General features: G+C 38.4%; 1 protein-coding gene across 1 annotated transcript in view; it reads right to left on the reverse strand.

Moving 5' to 3' along the window:
* Window positions 1-967: 967 nt before the first annotated feature.
* Window positions 968-18569, reverse strand: part of LOC118769280 (myelin basic protein-like) — a 45265-nt gene continuing 27663 nt past the window's right edge. The window contains exon 6 of the mRNA XM_036516326.1: window positions 968-2919. Within this exon, the coding sequence (XP_036372219.1) occupies window positions 2884-2919 (36 nt within the window). The 3' untranslated portion in view covers window positions 968-2883. The remainder of the gene's footprint in view (window positions 2920-18569) is intronic.

Below are 18569 nucleotides of genomic sequence, written 5' to 3' on the forward strand. Positions count from 1 at the left end.
TATTAACACTGGTCTCGTTGCTAAGTTGGGAGAGTTTGGTTACCTCTAATTGGGATTGCTGTGAGTTGAGCATATTGACACTGTGAGTAACTGGGTTGTGCTTCTGAGAGTGGTCCATTTAAAGTATGAGCTTTGGTGTTGCATGGGTTTTCTCTAAAGCATACAACGTCTTGTTATAGTTTGGAGTGATACGTGTTGTTTAATGGTATCGATGACCTCCCACAGCATTTAGAGAGCCAGTGTTATGCATATAACGTCTTGTTATAGTTTGGAGTGATACATGTTGTTTAATGGTATTGTTGACCTCCCACAGCATTTAGAGAGCCAGTGTTATGCTTAGATTCCCACCCCCCCCCCCCGATAGCAAATCCTGCATTGTACTGAGTTTTTGCTCAGTGTCTGTTTCCCTGGTTAAGAAGATTGGGTTAGTTGTGGTAAAACTGCCTTGTAATTACCCGCAAGTGCACTGCACCCGGTGTTTTTATTGGCACCGTTGTGATCCATTGTATATATGTATTTATATATAGCCTGATGGTTTTTAAAGGAAATGAATTCTGTATGAAATAAACTTTTTTTTGTATTTTGGATACCATACCACTACCCCTGTTCAGTTCATTTAGTTGAACTCTTGCCTAGTGGGCAGTACCTTCGCAACACATGCTTATAGGGTCTCCCACCCTAATTATTGGGACTGGCGTAGTCTGATAACTAGCAGTACAAGGCCACATTGCTTGTGAGGAGCACCTCATGGAGGCCACATTACTATGTACAGTGTTTGTGTCAATCTCAATGTAAAAACATTTGATTTCATTGATGTTGTCTGTGTAAGGCACAAGTAGATGAGTAGTCCCTTCAGAACTAACAAGCATAGATATCCACATATAGGTATCCCCACATTTAACCCATCCACAACTCCCTTCTTAAATTCACCAGAATCCAACTTTTTTAATGAACTTTTTTCTTTTTTTGAGGTTACAGTAAAATAGGTTGAGGGATACTGGCACAAAATCCTGTTAAGGCATTTTGGTCTGTAAAGAAATTTCTTTTGGACTATTGAAATTGTTTGCATAGCACTATAACTGTGTGCAGTTTGCCAAGATATTACACATTAAAAATACACTTTATTTTTTTGTTACTTTCATTTTGTGACAAGCATAATGAATTTAGGGTTTTAATACTGATTTACAAATACTATGGACATAAATGAGGAAGGGGTGGAATACAATACAGTATTTATGTTCATTTTACACACATGGTAAAACATTACTAAACATTTGCAATAGTGCAGTTAGCTCACAGAAATCACCACTGGGGTTCTCTCTTCCTCTGGACTCTCAGCAACTTTCTGTTGTACCCTCTTAATTGCACCATGCCATACTTCAAGATAATTTTAGATACAAAAGGAGTAACATCAGGATAAGTACCTGTGGTTAGGCCGTTAATAAAAGAACACATATAAGCAGGTGTTTAAAGTCTGATGTCTTAGATACCACTAGCTGAAATCTGGGCTGCCCCCGGGGCAGGTATAGCAATCTCATTCCTTGGCTCACAGCCTCACCTGCTCCTCCCTTAGGCACCTAGGAGTTGCTACGTTGACAGAGAGATGTATACCGATCCTCTAATTTGAGTTGGCTGTCCTGTAGTTCACTGGGGGACTTGTAGTATGTTAAATAGCAGTTGGCCTTGGTCAATATTGCAGCAGAAAATTGCTCACATCTGCCTTCAGTGCTATTACGTGAGTGTAGCAGTTGTTGTGGTGAGATGAGCTTAATGCTCAATTGAAGGTTCAAAATTCTGGTGGGGGGGGGCAGTTGGGGGGAGGAAAAAATGTGTATAAAGACCATTGACAACTGACAGGACAGTGTTGATCACAGGTGGCATTACATCAGCTTTCCATTTTCATTTGAGTTTCATAATTATTGACATGCATAAATAGAAAGCAAAATATGAATGATTAGCTAAACCTACAGTAAAGAACCAAAGAGGAAAAAATTAATTGTGCTACAATAACATACATACAGCAATTTTAAAATGAAAAACTGCACTTAAGGGCACTAACTCTTTGAATATGGTTTGGAAACTGCCAACACCAGTCCAGTTATAAATGTTGTCAAAAATCAGTTAGTTACTTTAAGTAGTGTAAACACTAAACATAATCGTGATAACACCATTAGAACTTGACAGACATTTGCATAGCATGTTTTTTTTTTAAGATTAGAACTGATAAAATTCATGAGTAGCTGAATACTTTTTGTCCATTCATTTTCAAATCTATTAGCCCCTTTCCACGTAGAAACACTTCACATAAGACCCCTTTTGTTACCAAATAAATAAAACACATTTCACACTGACTCTGACAAACATTTTTGCAACATCACCAATGAGCCATGGTAGGATAAATATTCCTCAGAGGAGCAAATAATGATCAGGAAACAAATCAGATAAAGAGTGTTACATGTAAATTGTGTTACATGTCAGGTCTTCCATGGTAGGGGAAGACAACAACAATTAAGACGTGAACAGCTCCTGACTTCTCAAATGGCCGAACTGTGTATAAAACGCTGGCCTGATTCAGCCTCCACTGCACAAATTCCTGATGTTTTTAAGGCATAAATAAGCACAGTAGAAAAGAAAGGATCCCTCGTGGCAAAGATTGAGAAAACTTCATATTCATCCATTCTTCATATCCGTTCCCACCAATGGTGTAACCGCAGCAGGCAGGGGATTATTTACAATGATTGTGTTGCTACCTAGGACACAGGGCCACTAAGTATTAGTGTGTTAAATGGGGCAAAGTGTAAGTATGTCAAGAAGGTGTCTTCCTTTGATCATGCTTTTCTGTTTCTCTTGCATCCACCTTTTCCTCAACTGAAACATGAGACTTCAGCGCTTAGAGGGTGACCCAGATCGGCTTCTTCCCTAAAAACAGAAAGGAGAGAATCTGTTATCGGCAGTTCATAATATTATAATACTTCACCACTGACATCCACAAACTACATTTTTTGAAATATTTTCATTATAGTTCTGGCCTTTGACACCAATGACCTATTTGCATAACTGTATTAACATAGGCTTTATAATAATTTGTCTGAATTGAACAGTTTTCAGCATAGTGGTGGGTTTGTCTAAATAAAGGTAGTCATGCTACACCAGCACAGAAAACCACAGATCCAATAATATTAAAATTCAACACCCATTTGTGCCAGTAAAAGGTCAAATCAAGAGGGACAAAGGAAGCTTTGTAATTAATCGTCTTAATCACACAAACTGTCAAGTTTTGTTAATTTTGTTGGAAACTGAGGAATGTGCAAGACTAAACAGGTTTCAAGGACAGATTCTCCATCTTCTCCTTTAGTAAAAAGGAAGTGATAATTGAAAGAACATCCTGTAAATGAAAAGATAAGATGAAATAAGCTGAAAGTGCCTCATATACTAACCTTCAAACCTGTTCATCCCTTTCCAGGGTAATTAAAATCAGTACAGAAAATGATTGTTCAAATAAATTTATGTATTACATTTTGAAACACAATGTACCACAAGAAGTACATGCCATGGTTACAGATTTCCATATGCTTCCTGGAAAACAAGGATATGCAATGTAAAATTAGGCAAGACTGAGTAAAAAATATTGAGAAAACAGCTGTTTAACTGTTACAAAGGGAAAGGTGGGAAACATGACCCACTAATGGCTTTTTAAAACCACAGAGACTTTTCATTATGATTTCTAGATATTTCATTATGTGAGTGTATATACATTTGTATATACTGTGTATGTTTTGTGTATGGAAACACTGCATGCAAGGCCATGCACAGACTTTAGGGAGGGCAGGGGCTCAGTAAAAACAGGCATAGTTTGGCAATGTCAGGACCGTGTGTTTGTCAAGGAAATTATTGCCAAAATTTACAGAACCATCATTGTGTTATTACTGAAATTCATGGAGCAGTCACTGTATTTTTGCTGAAAATCATGGAAATCTAAAAAAAGCCACAGCCACAAAAGTTAATACCACGGTGGTATCTCATGCACAGAACTGTATATACTAAAAAGTGGTAACATATACTCAAAAATGCGCAAGGCAATTATTTTATATTCTCAGCGATTACTCGGTTGCATTGAACACTTAACTTAGACACAGCACACACTATCAATGTCCTTGGACAAATAAAAAGAGGAGTGACGACATCTGTATTCACCTGTTATGTGGCTGCAGTAATATTTAATTATTTTACAACTTATTATGATGCACAATTTGTATATATCAGTCTGTTGTGTGCCTCACAACAGCATGTGTGCAAAATCTAGCTTTGTATACTGGATAGGCTGAATAGGTGTCAAACTCCCATGCCTTGGTGATGCAGGTTTCAGTGACATCTGCTGTGATGCATTGAAACAGGGCCTCAGATTTTGTGTGAATTTACCTCTATTGAGAGTAAATGTCCACCCAACTTCTGTGTGTCAGGGAAACCAGGGAAAGTTGTCCCATGAGTAAGTTGTCACACAGCTCATCCAAACTAGGAGGTGCTAGTGCAAAAATGTAGTCCTAAAAGGTTCACCATATTGAACTGAGTTTGATCATCTTAGCTGTAGCCAAGGCCACAAAACTGAGACAATTCAAACATAGTTTAAACATATTTGAACACCATCTGAAAACACTTACAATATTGCCCCTTACTTTTTGAAAGTTTCCTAATGACAAAACCTTTATCTCAAGCTTTAATGTGTGTGTTGAAAAGAGAGAGTCTACGTCCCAATCCACATTTTTGCTCACTTGCCCTACGCACTTCCCCTCAAAATGACATGAATCTCATGGTCAAGGGTATCCTTGAGGCATTTCCATGGTTCATGCAATTTGTTTGGACTTGCTCTTGTTTTGTTCTATGTGCATAACAGATTTTTGTCAAAATTTCAATATTATTGTTATCCTCTTACAAAGAGTTTTCTGTCACAGTCTGTCACTCAGATGAACAGCTCAATTTAGTTCTGTGTTAAAGAAGGGAAGATCTGATAATTGTTCAGGTTCTGAAAATTTTAATAGAAATATAAAGAAAATATAAAGTCATAGAAATGAAAAAATAAAGAAATGGAAATAAAAAGGATTTTATATATTTCATATGGTATGGTTCGTGTAATCACTAGCTCCATCCCAAAGCCCATTTTTCTACATTAATCCATGCATTTTAACTGCTAAAACTAAAAGTCATGATGGCTTCTGGGGGGAGGAAAACAAATACAGGAACACAGATGACCTTAAAATTGCGGAATGAATTTACGCTGTACATCGAGAATAATCATTTTAAATATGCACCACATTTCTTTCACAGTTTTACTATCTAGAAGAGGTACCCAGTTTATATTCCTTGTATAATCAAACATCTTAATAAAGTCAGCTCGTCTAAAGTTGAATACTCTTGCATTGGAGAATGCAGACTTAACTTGCCAAAAAACTTCAAATGTAATTGAACTATGGTCACTGGTTCCGAGTGGTTCCCCTACCTCAGTACTGCCGATTCTATCAGGATTATTACACAGAACCAGATCTAGAGTTGTGTTCTCTCTCGTGGGTTGAGTAACAGACTGTATCAAACAAATCGTAACAGAAAATCAGTCATTTACAACATCCAAAAACTCTTCCTCACATTTACCTTAACCTGACACAGCTTCCCAATTAATTGAAGGGTAATTGAAGTCCCTCATTACTATTGTCTCACCCTCCTGACATGCTAGTTTAATGTTATCAAAGAGCATACTGTTGACACTGCTGTCTGAGGCTGGTGGCCTATAGCATACTCCAATATTCAGGCGTTTTTCATTTTCCCCCAGTATTTTAATCCATATGTCTTCACTAACACCAAGGGGCTCCATTCCTGGAATTTCCTGAATATTAAGATTATCCTTTCCATACAGAGCTACGCCTCCTCCTCTTCTATTGATTCTATCTTTTCTTAGCAGCTTGTATCCCTCTACGTTGTACTGATCCCCATCCCCTGCACCAAGACATGTCTCTGTAATCCCAACAACATCATAATTACTATTACGCATAATGGTTTCTAGATCCAAAATTTTATTTTTTATGCTTCTAGCATTTAAACAGAGGAATTTCAGGGTACCATGTGTGCATTTCCTGTTCTTCCCCCTGCCTCCAGCTGCTCAGAACCACCTCTATTACAGTGCTGCTCTGACTGAATTAGAAGCATCCTCACTACTAATAAAATATTTAGCCATGGTGTGTTCTATTCCGGCAGTCTGTCTATCCCTACCCATCTCACTGTATAACCTCCCTGCACCCCCAGACCCTAGTTTAAATAACCCTCTGCTACCCTAAGCATACGCTGGCCCAGTGCAGCTGTACCCCTCCGGTTCAGGTGTAACCCGTCCCATTTATACAGGTCACCCTTGTTCCAAAAGGAGTCCCAGTGCCCCATAAAGCTGTACCCCTCTTTCCTACACCAGGTTTGTAGCCACATGTTAAACCTCCATATAAAGGCTTGCTTCCCTTTGCTTGCACGTGGTACTGGTAGAATTCCAGAGAAGACCTCTATGGAGGCTCCTAATCTTCCCCGCTAGCTCAATAAATTTTTCTTGCAGAACCCCGAACCTACCCTTTCCTATGTCATTGCCTCCAACATGCTCCTCCATTGCTCCTCTGCTCTGGCCAGGAGCTTGTCCGCACTCTCCAGGAGGTCTCCAACTTGGGCACCAGGCAGGCAACAGACCATGTGAGACTCCTTGTCATGTGAACACACTATGCTATCTACCCCTCTAATGATTGAGTCCCCCACTATCACCAACTCCCTTTTCTTAGAGGATGAGGTCGCCTGGGTGCCCTGGGGCTCTTCAGTCCTCCCGCTCTCAGGATTGTGGGCCAACTCGTCCTGCAGTGGCATGAAACGGTTTGGTCACCACGATCTCTGGAGATGCCGCCCCTCTTGGAATTGTGCGGCCCTTTCTACGCCTACGCCCTACTGTAACCCAGCTCTCTCGCCCTATCTGGTCTGCATCTTCCCCCTACCTGGCTTGGGTGAGCACACTATCTCTCTATAGAGCATACTAATCAGTTCCTGGAACTCTAACAATTCAGGATTAGTGTGGAGTCCAGCTAGTTGGGCCTTGATCAAGAATCTTGTTCTCCAAGTGCTCAACGAGTCGGCAACAGTCGCAGATGAACTCATCCTGGAGGTGTCCCTCCAGAAATCTGATCATCCAGCAACTCTTGCACAGTTTTGGCCACATTTTTTTCCCCTAACTGAACACGCTTTCCCTAAATAAAAATTTACCGCCGAGACAGAATTACCAGTTAAAAAGTGCTAAAAGCACCAAGATGGCTTAGAACAAAGGCAGAAATCAAGCACAAGAAATGCCACTTAGCCTAAATACAATAAAATTACATTTACAGTTCAGCAGACGCGCTAACATAACCAGAATCAGAATGTCCTAAAATCTGACACTGAAGAACAGCTAAAGTAGCTAGCTAAAGTATGCTGCTTAAATATTTAAAGATTTGCTCCTGAGAGGGCGAAAAAACCACAAAAAAGTAATTGAGGCTGCCAGAGAGATGAAAACAGTGATGTACCAACAGCACAAACTGATGTCCTGCCCGGATTTCTCCATGGAGGTGCGCAGACAACAAAAGCAGTTTGATGGGGTGAAGAAACATCTACAGTCGCTGAACACTGAATACAGATTCAGATACCCAGCAAAATTGACGGTCACACACAGAGGACTGAAGAAGACCTGCAACTCCCCAGAGGAAGTGGAGAAATTTATTGAAACACCCAGTGAGCCAGGCGGACAACGAGGAGATATTGAACAGTAGGATAAACTGAATGACTCTGGTTTAAATTTTTGCTAGGTAATGAAATCACAGACTTTAGGTAATAGGGATGGGAATCACCAGGGACTGCCTGATACAATATTATCACAATACCTAGGTGCCAATTCGATTTGTATTGTGATTCTGTAAGTATCACGAGCCGATATTACAATTTTTCTGATTTTCTGTTACGATTTTAAAACCTTGAATCATTTTAAAAAAAAGTTGAGTCATACCTCTAAAGCTTTATACCTTGAAAGCTTTATTCAACAGCTGCACAACTGAATTGAACATGAGTAATTAAATGTAGCCTACTCCTTATAACATTATTTTTCCCCTTCAAAAACCAAGGGCAGCATTTAAACAATACAAAATATCTTCAAATACAACAGTATAAAATTTAACTTAAAATTAGAAGTAAACAAAAAAACTACATTTGAATACATACAGCTAAACTACATACAGCTTTTGAATTTCATTTTTGACACATTTCAATATCTAATAATGCAGCAATAGCAAAGTCTATAATTTTGTTTTGTTTTGTACATCATGTTATCACTGATCAATATATAACTCCAGATTCAGTTTAAATAATAGGTAAACATAAAAAGTATTATGAACTGTAAACTAGATTGAATAAAGCAAATGTTTGTTTGTAAAGAAGACTGCATCAATAGAAACCTATTGTAAGCATTCAATTTCAGCTACATGACTGCAAACACCTACACATACAGCCATAGGCAACAGCATATAATAAAATAATGTAAAATAATCATTACATTAGAATTATGTTTTATAAAACTTACTAAAAGGAATCTAAAGCATAAATCATTTTATGTGTTTAATTTATTTGCAATTGAGTTTACTTGGGTATGCTGCTCAGCTGTTGCTGCAGCTTCAGCAATCACTCTTGTATATTTCTTGCCTGTCATCCTCTGACATGAACGGCAGTGCTTTGAATTGTGGATCAGAGTCCAGATTTGAACCCTATATAGAATATTTCACATCTCGCATTAAACACAAACTAGCCGGGAAATGTTTTTCAACTACTCATCAACTGTTTGAAGCCATCAACACTGAATGGAACAATATTGACTCTTCCTTCTGTAAAAAGCTGTCTGCAAGTTTACCCTCGAGGCTTCAACATTTAAAGAAATCACAGGGGAAAGCTATCCCATACTAAGTTACTTTATCTGTTTGTTTAATTCTTGCTAATTTCCTGAAAAGTTATTTGTTATTAAGACCATTAAAAGCTTAATGTTTTGCCATTTTGGCCTTGGCCCATTTTTTTTTGCCCGGCTATATATATTTATCAGCAAGAAATATTTTTATTGGACTTATTTTAGACTCTATGTAGTGACATATTTTAGGCCCTGGGAGGGTTGCAATGCCCCCCTACCTCCCTTCAAACTCCACGTATGGGTCTACCCATTGATAAATGTAAAGCCTTCAAAGAAAAATTAATACACCCTCTTATGGGCATATATGAGGAATCCTTGGAAACAGGCATTCTCTCCCTATCACTAAGAAAGGCACTGTTTACACTTATACCTAAACCAGACAAGCCACAAACTAAATGTGAATCGTATAGACCGGTGTCCTGAATAAACACTGATGCTAAAATTTTGGCCAAGGTGCTAGCTTTAAGATTAGAAGACCATCTACCAGCAATCATTGATAATGACCAAAATGGATTTGTGAAATATAGACAGGCCTTCCATAATATACGGCGAGTACTGGATATCATCCACGAAAAGAAAGATGCTAAAGATAACTGCGTTCTATCGTTGGATGCTGAAAAGGCATTCGATAGAGTTGAATGGCCTTATTTATTTGATGTACTCTGTTGATACGGATGTGGTCCTAAATTCTGTCAGTGGATTAAATTACTCTATTGTGAACCATCAGCTGAAGTTATTACAAATAATTTAACTTCGGAGCCCTTCAGTCTGTCACGGGGCACTCATCAGGGTTGTCCACTGTCTCCATTGTTATTTGTGTTGACTCTTGAACCCCTGGCAATAGCAATCAGAAATCATCCAGGGATAAAGGGAATTAATATTTCAGCCCAAGAACATCAAATTTCTTTATTTGCTGATGACATACTGTTATATCATTCAGATCTAAAAAACACAATACCTACTCTAATAATTATAATAATATTCATCAATTTGGAAAATCAGGTTATAAGGTCAATCAGTCTAAATCATCAATACTTTGTCTCAATGAGCAAGAAAGAAATAATCCAACAATCCAGCACCCTTTTACAGTATTTAGAGATGGGTTCAAGTATTTGGGGATTACTATTACACCTCAAATCAAAAACATAATCCCATTGTAGCCAAGGGTGAGAGCAGTCACCCCACCCAGCCTCGAACCCAGGCCTACGGGGTACCAAACTGCAGCTTTGACCGCGACACCAAAGAGCCAGGCTCATTGGTATGGCAGTCAGAGCACACACTCAACCGTAGTGACAGCATTCTGTCACACTGCCCTCCCCTTCAGGAAACGCGCCCATGCGCTTCACGCACCAAGGCGTCCCTCACGCATTCCCCTGCTGTACTAACCCTTCCTATCTACCATGGTTCCAGATAGAGAAAGATGGAGAGCCAGAGGACTAACTCTGGATACATATCTCCACTCTGACTCTCTCAGAAGGCTTAAGCAGAACACAGCTAATCTATTTGTTAAAAACATAATTACAGCTTGGTATGAATCACAAGCCATGTTTAGGGAACCAACAGGGTTATCACAATTTTCTCCCATTTGAGGTAACACAATGTTTACACCAGGTAAATCAGATCCTGGATTCAGGCTCTGGGCTCAGGTGGGATTACAGATGATCTCAGACCTTTATAGAGATAACACCCTTATGTCTTTTGAAAATCTTAAAGAAAAATGTGGGATCCCTTAAGCTCATTTGTTCAAATAATTTCAAATACGGAGTTTACGGAGCTCTAGTATTCAGTCATATCAATGCCCTGCTTTAAGGATCAGAAGAAATGGCAAAGGATCTTCAGATAGATATTACAGAGCAGGAATGGGAAAAAGCTTGTTATCAAGCGCAAATGTTATCTATTAATAGTAGATTTAAATTGATCCAATATAATTGGCTTATGAGAACCTATGTAACTCCTGAAAAACTCAATAAATTCAATCCTAATATCCCAGACAGTTGTATAAAATGTAGAACAGAGAAAGGAACCCTATTTCATTGCATTTGGAAGTATAAACACATACAAGACTTTTAGAAAGGAATAATCGACACAATCTCCAACATCATCCACAAAGAAATCCCTGTATGCCCTGAGATATGTATTCTTGGTCTTATGCCAGAAGCATTGACCCTAAGAACTCATGAAAGTAAGTTGGTCAACCTTTGCCTATTACAAGCAAAGTGTCTTATTGCTAGACATTAGAAAACTGTTTGTTGTCCATCTTTGAACCTTTGGATTAATGAGCTTCTTGTACAGCGATTGAAAGGCTTACATACACAATCAAACAAAAAAAGTCATATCTTTCATAAAATATGGGATTCATTTCTTACATTTTTGGAACCAAGACCTGATAACCTAACTTCTTAAATTTGACATTTACCAAGTAAAACTGTATCCTTTTTTATTTTCATTTGATGTTTGTGCATGTGGGTATATGTGTATATGTATACAAGTATTTTTTAAAAAAGAAAAAATAATTTTATCTACACTAATGGCTCAGTTCATGGGTGGGCAGGTGGGAGGTAGGGAAGATGTTTTGAGGGAGACTTGAATGATGCAACCAGCCCGTTTTGGAAAAGTGAGTTATCATGTTCAAAATCAATAAAGATATTTGATACAAAAAAACAATACTATGCTTTGCATTGCATGTGTCTATGCACCAAACGAGTTCAACCCTAGTTTTCTTCCATCTGTGACAAAAATGTTGCTAGACTTTAAAGACTATTACCTAATTGTTAAGGGTGATTTCAATCAAGTGTGTAATCCTGCTATTGATAAATCTATAAATAAGCCCATAACAGGCATAAGTGCATCCATTTGAAGACCTGAATACATTTATGGAAGAATTGAATACAATTGATGCTTGGCGAATTAGAAATTTGACCACTAAAGATTACTCCTACTCATCCCGCCATAAAACGTTCTCGCAAATTGACTACATATTCGTATGACCTCATGTACATGACTGTATCATATCTACACAGATGTCACCCATACTAATTTCTGACCATGGAGGTATACTTTATCCATTTTTATAGGCAACAACGTAAAGTCAAAGACTAAAAGATGGAAGTTTAATATCACTCTTTTGAAAAATAGTAACTACATCTCACAACTTAAATATAACCCTGCTGAGTTTCTCCTATTAAACAAAGAGTCAGCCACTACTCCACAGTCTCTTTGGGAAGTTACCAAGTGTTTCTTACAGGGTAGTGCCACTTCCTTCTCATCATCACTCCATTCTTCCAGAAACAAAAAAACTATCTGAGCTACTACAAAGAAAGATCAAGCAGAATTTTGGCACTCAAAATGAAAGGAAATGCATCATTTTCATGCGTAAATAGTATCAGACCTCTTCAGGGCTAATTTCTCACAACCAGCAAGAAATAAGTAACACGTTTAGAGAATTCTACTCTGCTTTGTATACTTCAGAAGCAGACTCGAATGCAGTGGCGGCTCCTGCCAAATCTCTCAGGGGGGGCAATTGTTGCAATGATGGCTAAGGTGACCCATTCAATGGGTATATTAACTGTAACGGGAGTGTGAATAATTGTTTATAGTAAGCGTTTATAGAATTTACATCCCCAACGAAAACGATTGATATACCTATGAAAACCGCTAAAGCACTGATTTTCAATCCTGGGGCCCCCCTACTACACTTTCCATCTTTCCCTGCTCTACCTACCTGACTGAACTCATCAGTGGCACTTTTGTTTAGCCGGACACACCTGATTTAATCAAGAGGTCACACTAATTTCAATCAGGTGTGTTTGGAGCAAGAATGGATAGAAGATATGAGAGATCGCATATTGTGTGTCCCAGCTCACACAGGTCTGTAACGTCACGCAGTTTGGGTGTTGTTTAAAGGCCCAGTGGGTCTCTGCACTGTGTGGGGTTCCCTCAATGAGAAGGGGGGGGGGGTGCTGAGGAAAGGGGTTTTATGTATTTTGTGTCTGTTTTTAAGTGTTTTTATAATTCTAACTTATTCAGGCCCTTGCCATAGCCTAGAACAGTTAGCAGGGTCAGACCAGTTACTGAAGTGAGTAGACATGGTGTGTGTATTTGCTGTGATTTCACCATGTTGATATCTGCAGTGTGCAGTGTTATTTGAGGGTTTGGTTTCTTGGTGTGGTTATTTATTGCTTTTGTAACTGATGTGCCTATGTCTGAACTGTGAGTGGCTATTGGCCTGATTGTCTGCCTCTTTTTAATGACAAAAGAAAGAATATAAAATTATTAAACTTGCTTTCTTTCGTAACTGGTTTAGTCTGTACTTTTGTCACTGAAGTCCCACTCCAGATCTTTTTCTGCAGTATGTTTGGGCTTTTTACATAACAGCTAGCTAACTAGACATGGTCACATTGCATTGTGCAAATTAGTCAGCTAGCTATCTTGACATTCTGCTAGCCATGTTTTCCGCTCATACCAGCTCCGTGAAAATCCCCGGTTATACGATTTCCCTCCCTTTGTAGATACTTGATGTTTAAATTTGGTCTGGGTGGTCCTAATTCTTTAGTTGCCAATTTATGCTGATTACTGCGACAACTGAACGGTATTTCTCTTAATGACATGATCAGGTTGCTCCGAGTTGAGGTTAACATTAGCCATGTTGATCTTGAATGTGACAAGATCACTGCCTGCCCCGGTGATCCCAATACCAGGTTACGTATGACAAAAGCACGTTAGTGCAAGGCCACCCGGAACCCATACAGATTGCATTGCAGTGGCTGCAGTTCGAAAAAATGCCATAACAGTCTATCAGAGTGATCTGGGCGATTTTCAGCCAGACTGTTATTGCCCGAAAGGGGCGATACTCCACGAAACACGTCTTGACACTGATTGGACTATGATATTCAGAGGCAGGACAAACTGTCTAGACTCTAGAACAGTCACAGCTAGTGTAATGCTGTGGTAGAATGTGATAGAAAAATTCCCGCCCTAAGGAACAAACCACCCCTGTTCAAATGAGCATATCAAGAATGATTTCTTATCCAGCTTAGACCTCCCTACACTGTCTTCCTCTGAAGCAGAGGTGCTAGGCTTTCCTATAAAAACTGAAGAATTGACCATAGCTCTTAAATCTATGAAAAGCTATGAGAATTGTTACACTTAAAAATAAGGTACAGTCAGATTTACAAAGATGGTCCACATTGAAACTGACATTATATGGTAAAATTGGAATAATCAAAATGAATGTGCTTGGATGTCTTAATTTTTTGTTCTCAATGTTGCCGCTCTCACCCCCCAGAGATTATTTTATAGAATTGCAGAGGATCACAACTAAGTTTATCTGGGAAGACAAAAGCCCTTGTATCAAATGTCCCAAAGCTATGGGTGGTCTGTTGCTCCCAGACTTTAAAATGTACAACTGGTCCTTTCAGATTAAACAACTGAGCACATGGTTTGATACGTGATCGTCCCTTGTCCTGCTGTGGAGGTTGATTGTGGAGTCATTAGTTGCTCCACATAGATTATAAAACGTTCTGTTTTCAGGAATCAAATTAAAAAGCTTTTAAAGAATTTGGCCCAATTATTGCCAACTCACTATGTGTCTGGTATATGGTAGAAAAATTAAGTATAGCTCAAAATTTTGTACACATTCTCCAATCTGGAATAATTGTCTGCTAAGACATGAAACCATACGTTTACCCACTGTGGTCAAACAAGGGCGTCAACACTCTGGAAGATATGTATGATAAAGGACTATGGGCATTCCAAGATCTAAAACATTGCTATAACTTACCTGGGTTTTCATGGTATCTATATCTACAACTCAGATCTTCACTCAAAGCTTATGGAGTCCCTTGGGACAAACCCCTAATACCCCATCCCATGATTCAGTGGATTAAAACCCAGACAGCTTGCATGGTGGCCATCATTTATGGTTTTCTTATTAATGCTAAGTGTATTACCCTTGGTCTTACACAAGTTTGGGACAGAGAATTGGCGGAACAAAACCTTGACTGGGATTCTATTTGGGAAAACTCTAAGCTCTAAACATCCTGCCCACCAACTGATATACTCTTTGAATAAGTTTAGAATTTATCATACACTCTTAAAACGCTTTCAAATGAAACTTGTACCCTCTCCTGTGTATGACAAATGTAATTTTTGAGTGTCCACTGGTTTCTGGTTTTTGGTCTAGTGTTTCTGCCACTATTTCACAACTCTTGGGTCTATCACTGAGTGAACATCCCTGCCTATTCCTCCTGAATGATGATTCCTCTGTAGCATTAACCCTAAATCAAAGACGAACTCTGGATTCACAGCTGCAAAGAAAACTGTCATTTTTTCATGGTTCCTGCCCAATTCCCTATCAAAAAGAAGTGGCTGTCTTTATAGACATTGTACATCTTGAACAATCTACTGCTTTAATAAACAATGCAAAATAAAAACAACTGAACACTGGAACCGGACGCATGAGGACTTGATGGATGCTCTCAGAAGGCAGTAAAATGCTGGGGGTATGGTGCTGTGGAAAATGTCACAATGTGAAATAAGGGAAAAGGGATTTTATTTACCTTTTGTTTATTTGTTATTTGTTTTATGTGCTACGTTCTCTATACAATTCTGACAGCTCTGACAGTTGTATATAGCTCAGTTCATTTGGGGTCACGACCTTTTTGCTGCTTTTTTTCTTCTGTTTTGTTCATTTGCATATTAATGCAAAATCTATATTGTTTTCAAAAATTGTTTTATTTTTTTAACTAAACATACCCCACATCATGTGACACTTACCTGTTGGTGGGGTGAATTGCTATAAGAACAGTGAAGGTTTAAGCAGTGTCCATTAGTACCCAAAATTTATTTCTTTCATTTGGTATTGAATATAGCTAGATGTGATGTATTGGGATTGAGAAATATAACACAGAATAAAAAGTGTAAAGTGTATGTCTTAGTCTCCCCTACTGTGTCAACCCACTTTACAACAATAGTATGAAATAACTGAATATGCTTCGGTGTCTTCACAAAATAATACTGAAAGAGGGCAGTGGATAGAAGAACTCACAATAAACAGAACTTTGCTGAAAAGCAAGCCCCAGTGTGTTAGCTGGTTGTATTTATGACATATGCCTTTGTAACTAATAGTGTCATTGTTGAAAGTGCATTTCCATGTGCAATATTAGGCCTTTTCTGTACTTATAAAGCAATAAACAAACACTACGCCTAAGAATACAGACTGGGTACATGGGTATGTGAGTTGTACATGTAAGTTCGCTGGGTAGGTAGCCTCAGGCAGCTAGATACAGAATTAGAGAGAATGACACAAATGGATTTTTCTGTGACAGAGAGCACTGGGACTTTGTTTACCAGCCTCCAAATCAACCGTGATCAGACAAAAGATCAGCCATGAACTGTTGGGATGGATACAATTTAAGGCAACAAGCTTGAGGAAAGAGAATTTAGGTAGGTACTCTCACTGTTGGCCAATTTTGCCTGTGATGGTGCATCAGGACATCAGCTATTACACATCAGTACTCATAATAATGTAGAATTATGTAAAGGTTTACAGAACAGATGAAGATTAAAATGGCAGCACACATTCTGTAACTGGCATTACAATGGATGAGCAAAAAAAAATACTCCACAAAAGCGCCTTGTGTCATGAATTTTGCATTGCAATGTTACAATGTAATATGAGGACCACACCATCCTTTATGTTAGTTATCCCCTCTCCTCTTACATACCACATCCACTATGAGTTTGGAAAAGGAAATGACCAACTTGGCACAATTTATTGAACAGCACCTCTTTTTTGCTGAAGGAATTTTACAACTTGCTTATACATAAATGCGCTTGCTTTTGCCAACATGAAATTAGGGCCCATAGACTCCAAATGTGGAAAAAAAGAGGTTTAAAAAAATCTGTTTTTTGACTTAACACAACTATATATTCTATTTATACGCAAATTAGTGCAAATAAAAGTTGGCATTATATTTGTTTGTTTAGCCAGTGTCACCATTTAAATGATTTTTATTTTACTTCATTTGTTGTAAATACACATATGTAAACATATATGCATACATGTTTATTAATAGTTTACCATTATTGTTGTGCTCTTTGACCACTGAATGATAGAAAGCATGTGCAATTCAATAATTAGAAAGAACATGAGCTTATGAGGTGTTATGCAACTCAGATCAAAAAGCTCTTTCAGCTGAATTGACACATGTTCACTGCATGCAACATGGCTGCCAGTAGCTTAACGGTGACTTAATAGTGCTGAGCTTTTTTTTTCACATATCTCTCATGCGTTTTTCAGTTTTGGCATTCAGACCGAATTTACGCACCGGCATATCTTTTAAAATGGGTGGTACAAAGTTAGGTGCTATGCTTAAATGTAAATTGCATTGGAAACCCATACCTTCTGTAATAAGTGAGCAGGACTAATCCAATTACAGAGACCACACAGTAGCACAAATGGGCTGTAAAGAAACAGTAATTTTACTGCAGAATTTTACTACTAATTTTACCCCCCCATATATAAGGCACCAAACAAACAAAGAGACTGACTACACACAGGGGAAAAGGATTAACTAAATTAGGCAAGGCACAAACAGGTAGACAGGCCCTCTGGTGGAAGTTCATGGAAACAGCAGGCAACAGGGCCAGATAAGCTGTTATGAGGATGCCTGGTGGGTGTTGTGCAAAACAGTCTCTGAAGTTTGATACTTCCGTGCCCCAAGCTTGGTTGCCAATAGATTTTATCACTAAGTTATTAGTGCTCATTGCGGAACGTAGTCACCAGACACTAATTGTAATTCTAAAATCTCAGCACATACTGAGAAAGTAAAGCAGCTTTGGAAAGGGAGATGAATTGAGAATGAAATGGTAGAGTGTGAAATATTTTAAAAGGAAACCACTATAGGGTGCTTAGTTCAAAGTTGTTTCTATTTTCACTTTATTCATCGGGTAACGTTAGAGCAATAATGCAACAAAAAAGCCAGCTATGAGGACAACGATATTCAAACATATTGATTAAAGTGTGGAAGGATGGTATCCTGCTTGTATCCTGCTTGTATCCTGCATGAAGACTGGTTGGAACACATGGACACTGATGGCTAGGAGGTTGTCTGTGGTTTGAACTAATTGGTTGTTCAAACCACTAGGTAGCGAGCTTGCTAGGACAGTTGTGTCAGCTCTCTCCTGGCACTGTGCTCTTACTCTGGTTGCAGTGATATTTATATAGTAGTTCTGTTATGATTAGGGATGTAATGATACACTCAGCTCATGGTTCAATTTGATTCACAATACTATGTTTATGGTTCGATTCTTCCACAATATATTTAAGAAAATCAATTGAAATGACACTGGAATGAAAACAATGGATTTATTTTTGATGCATTAACAATGCTGAACTATTATTGTCTTTTTGTACCATTAAACCAAAAGTGATGACAGCTTGACCCCAGGAGGAATTCTTTGAAAGCTAGACAAAAATAAATAGTCTTCAAACATAAAATAATATTAAATTGAATGGGTCTGTTTGTATTACATTAATATGAAATTATGAAAATTGCACCTCAACACACAACGCTGA

Source organism: Megalops cyprinoides, chromosome 21 (assembly GCF_013368585.1).
Source record: "Megalops cyprinoides isolate fMegCyp1 chromosome 21, fMegCyp1.pri, whole genome shotgun sequence".
Classification (NCBI taxonomy): Eukaryota; Metazoa; Chordata; class Actinopteri; order Elopiformes; family Megalopidae; genus Megalops; species Megalops cyprinoides.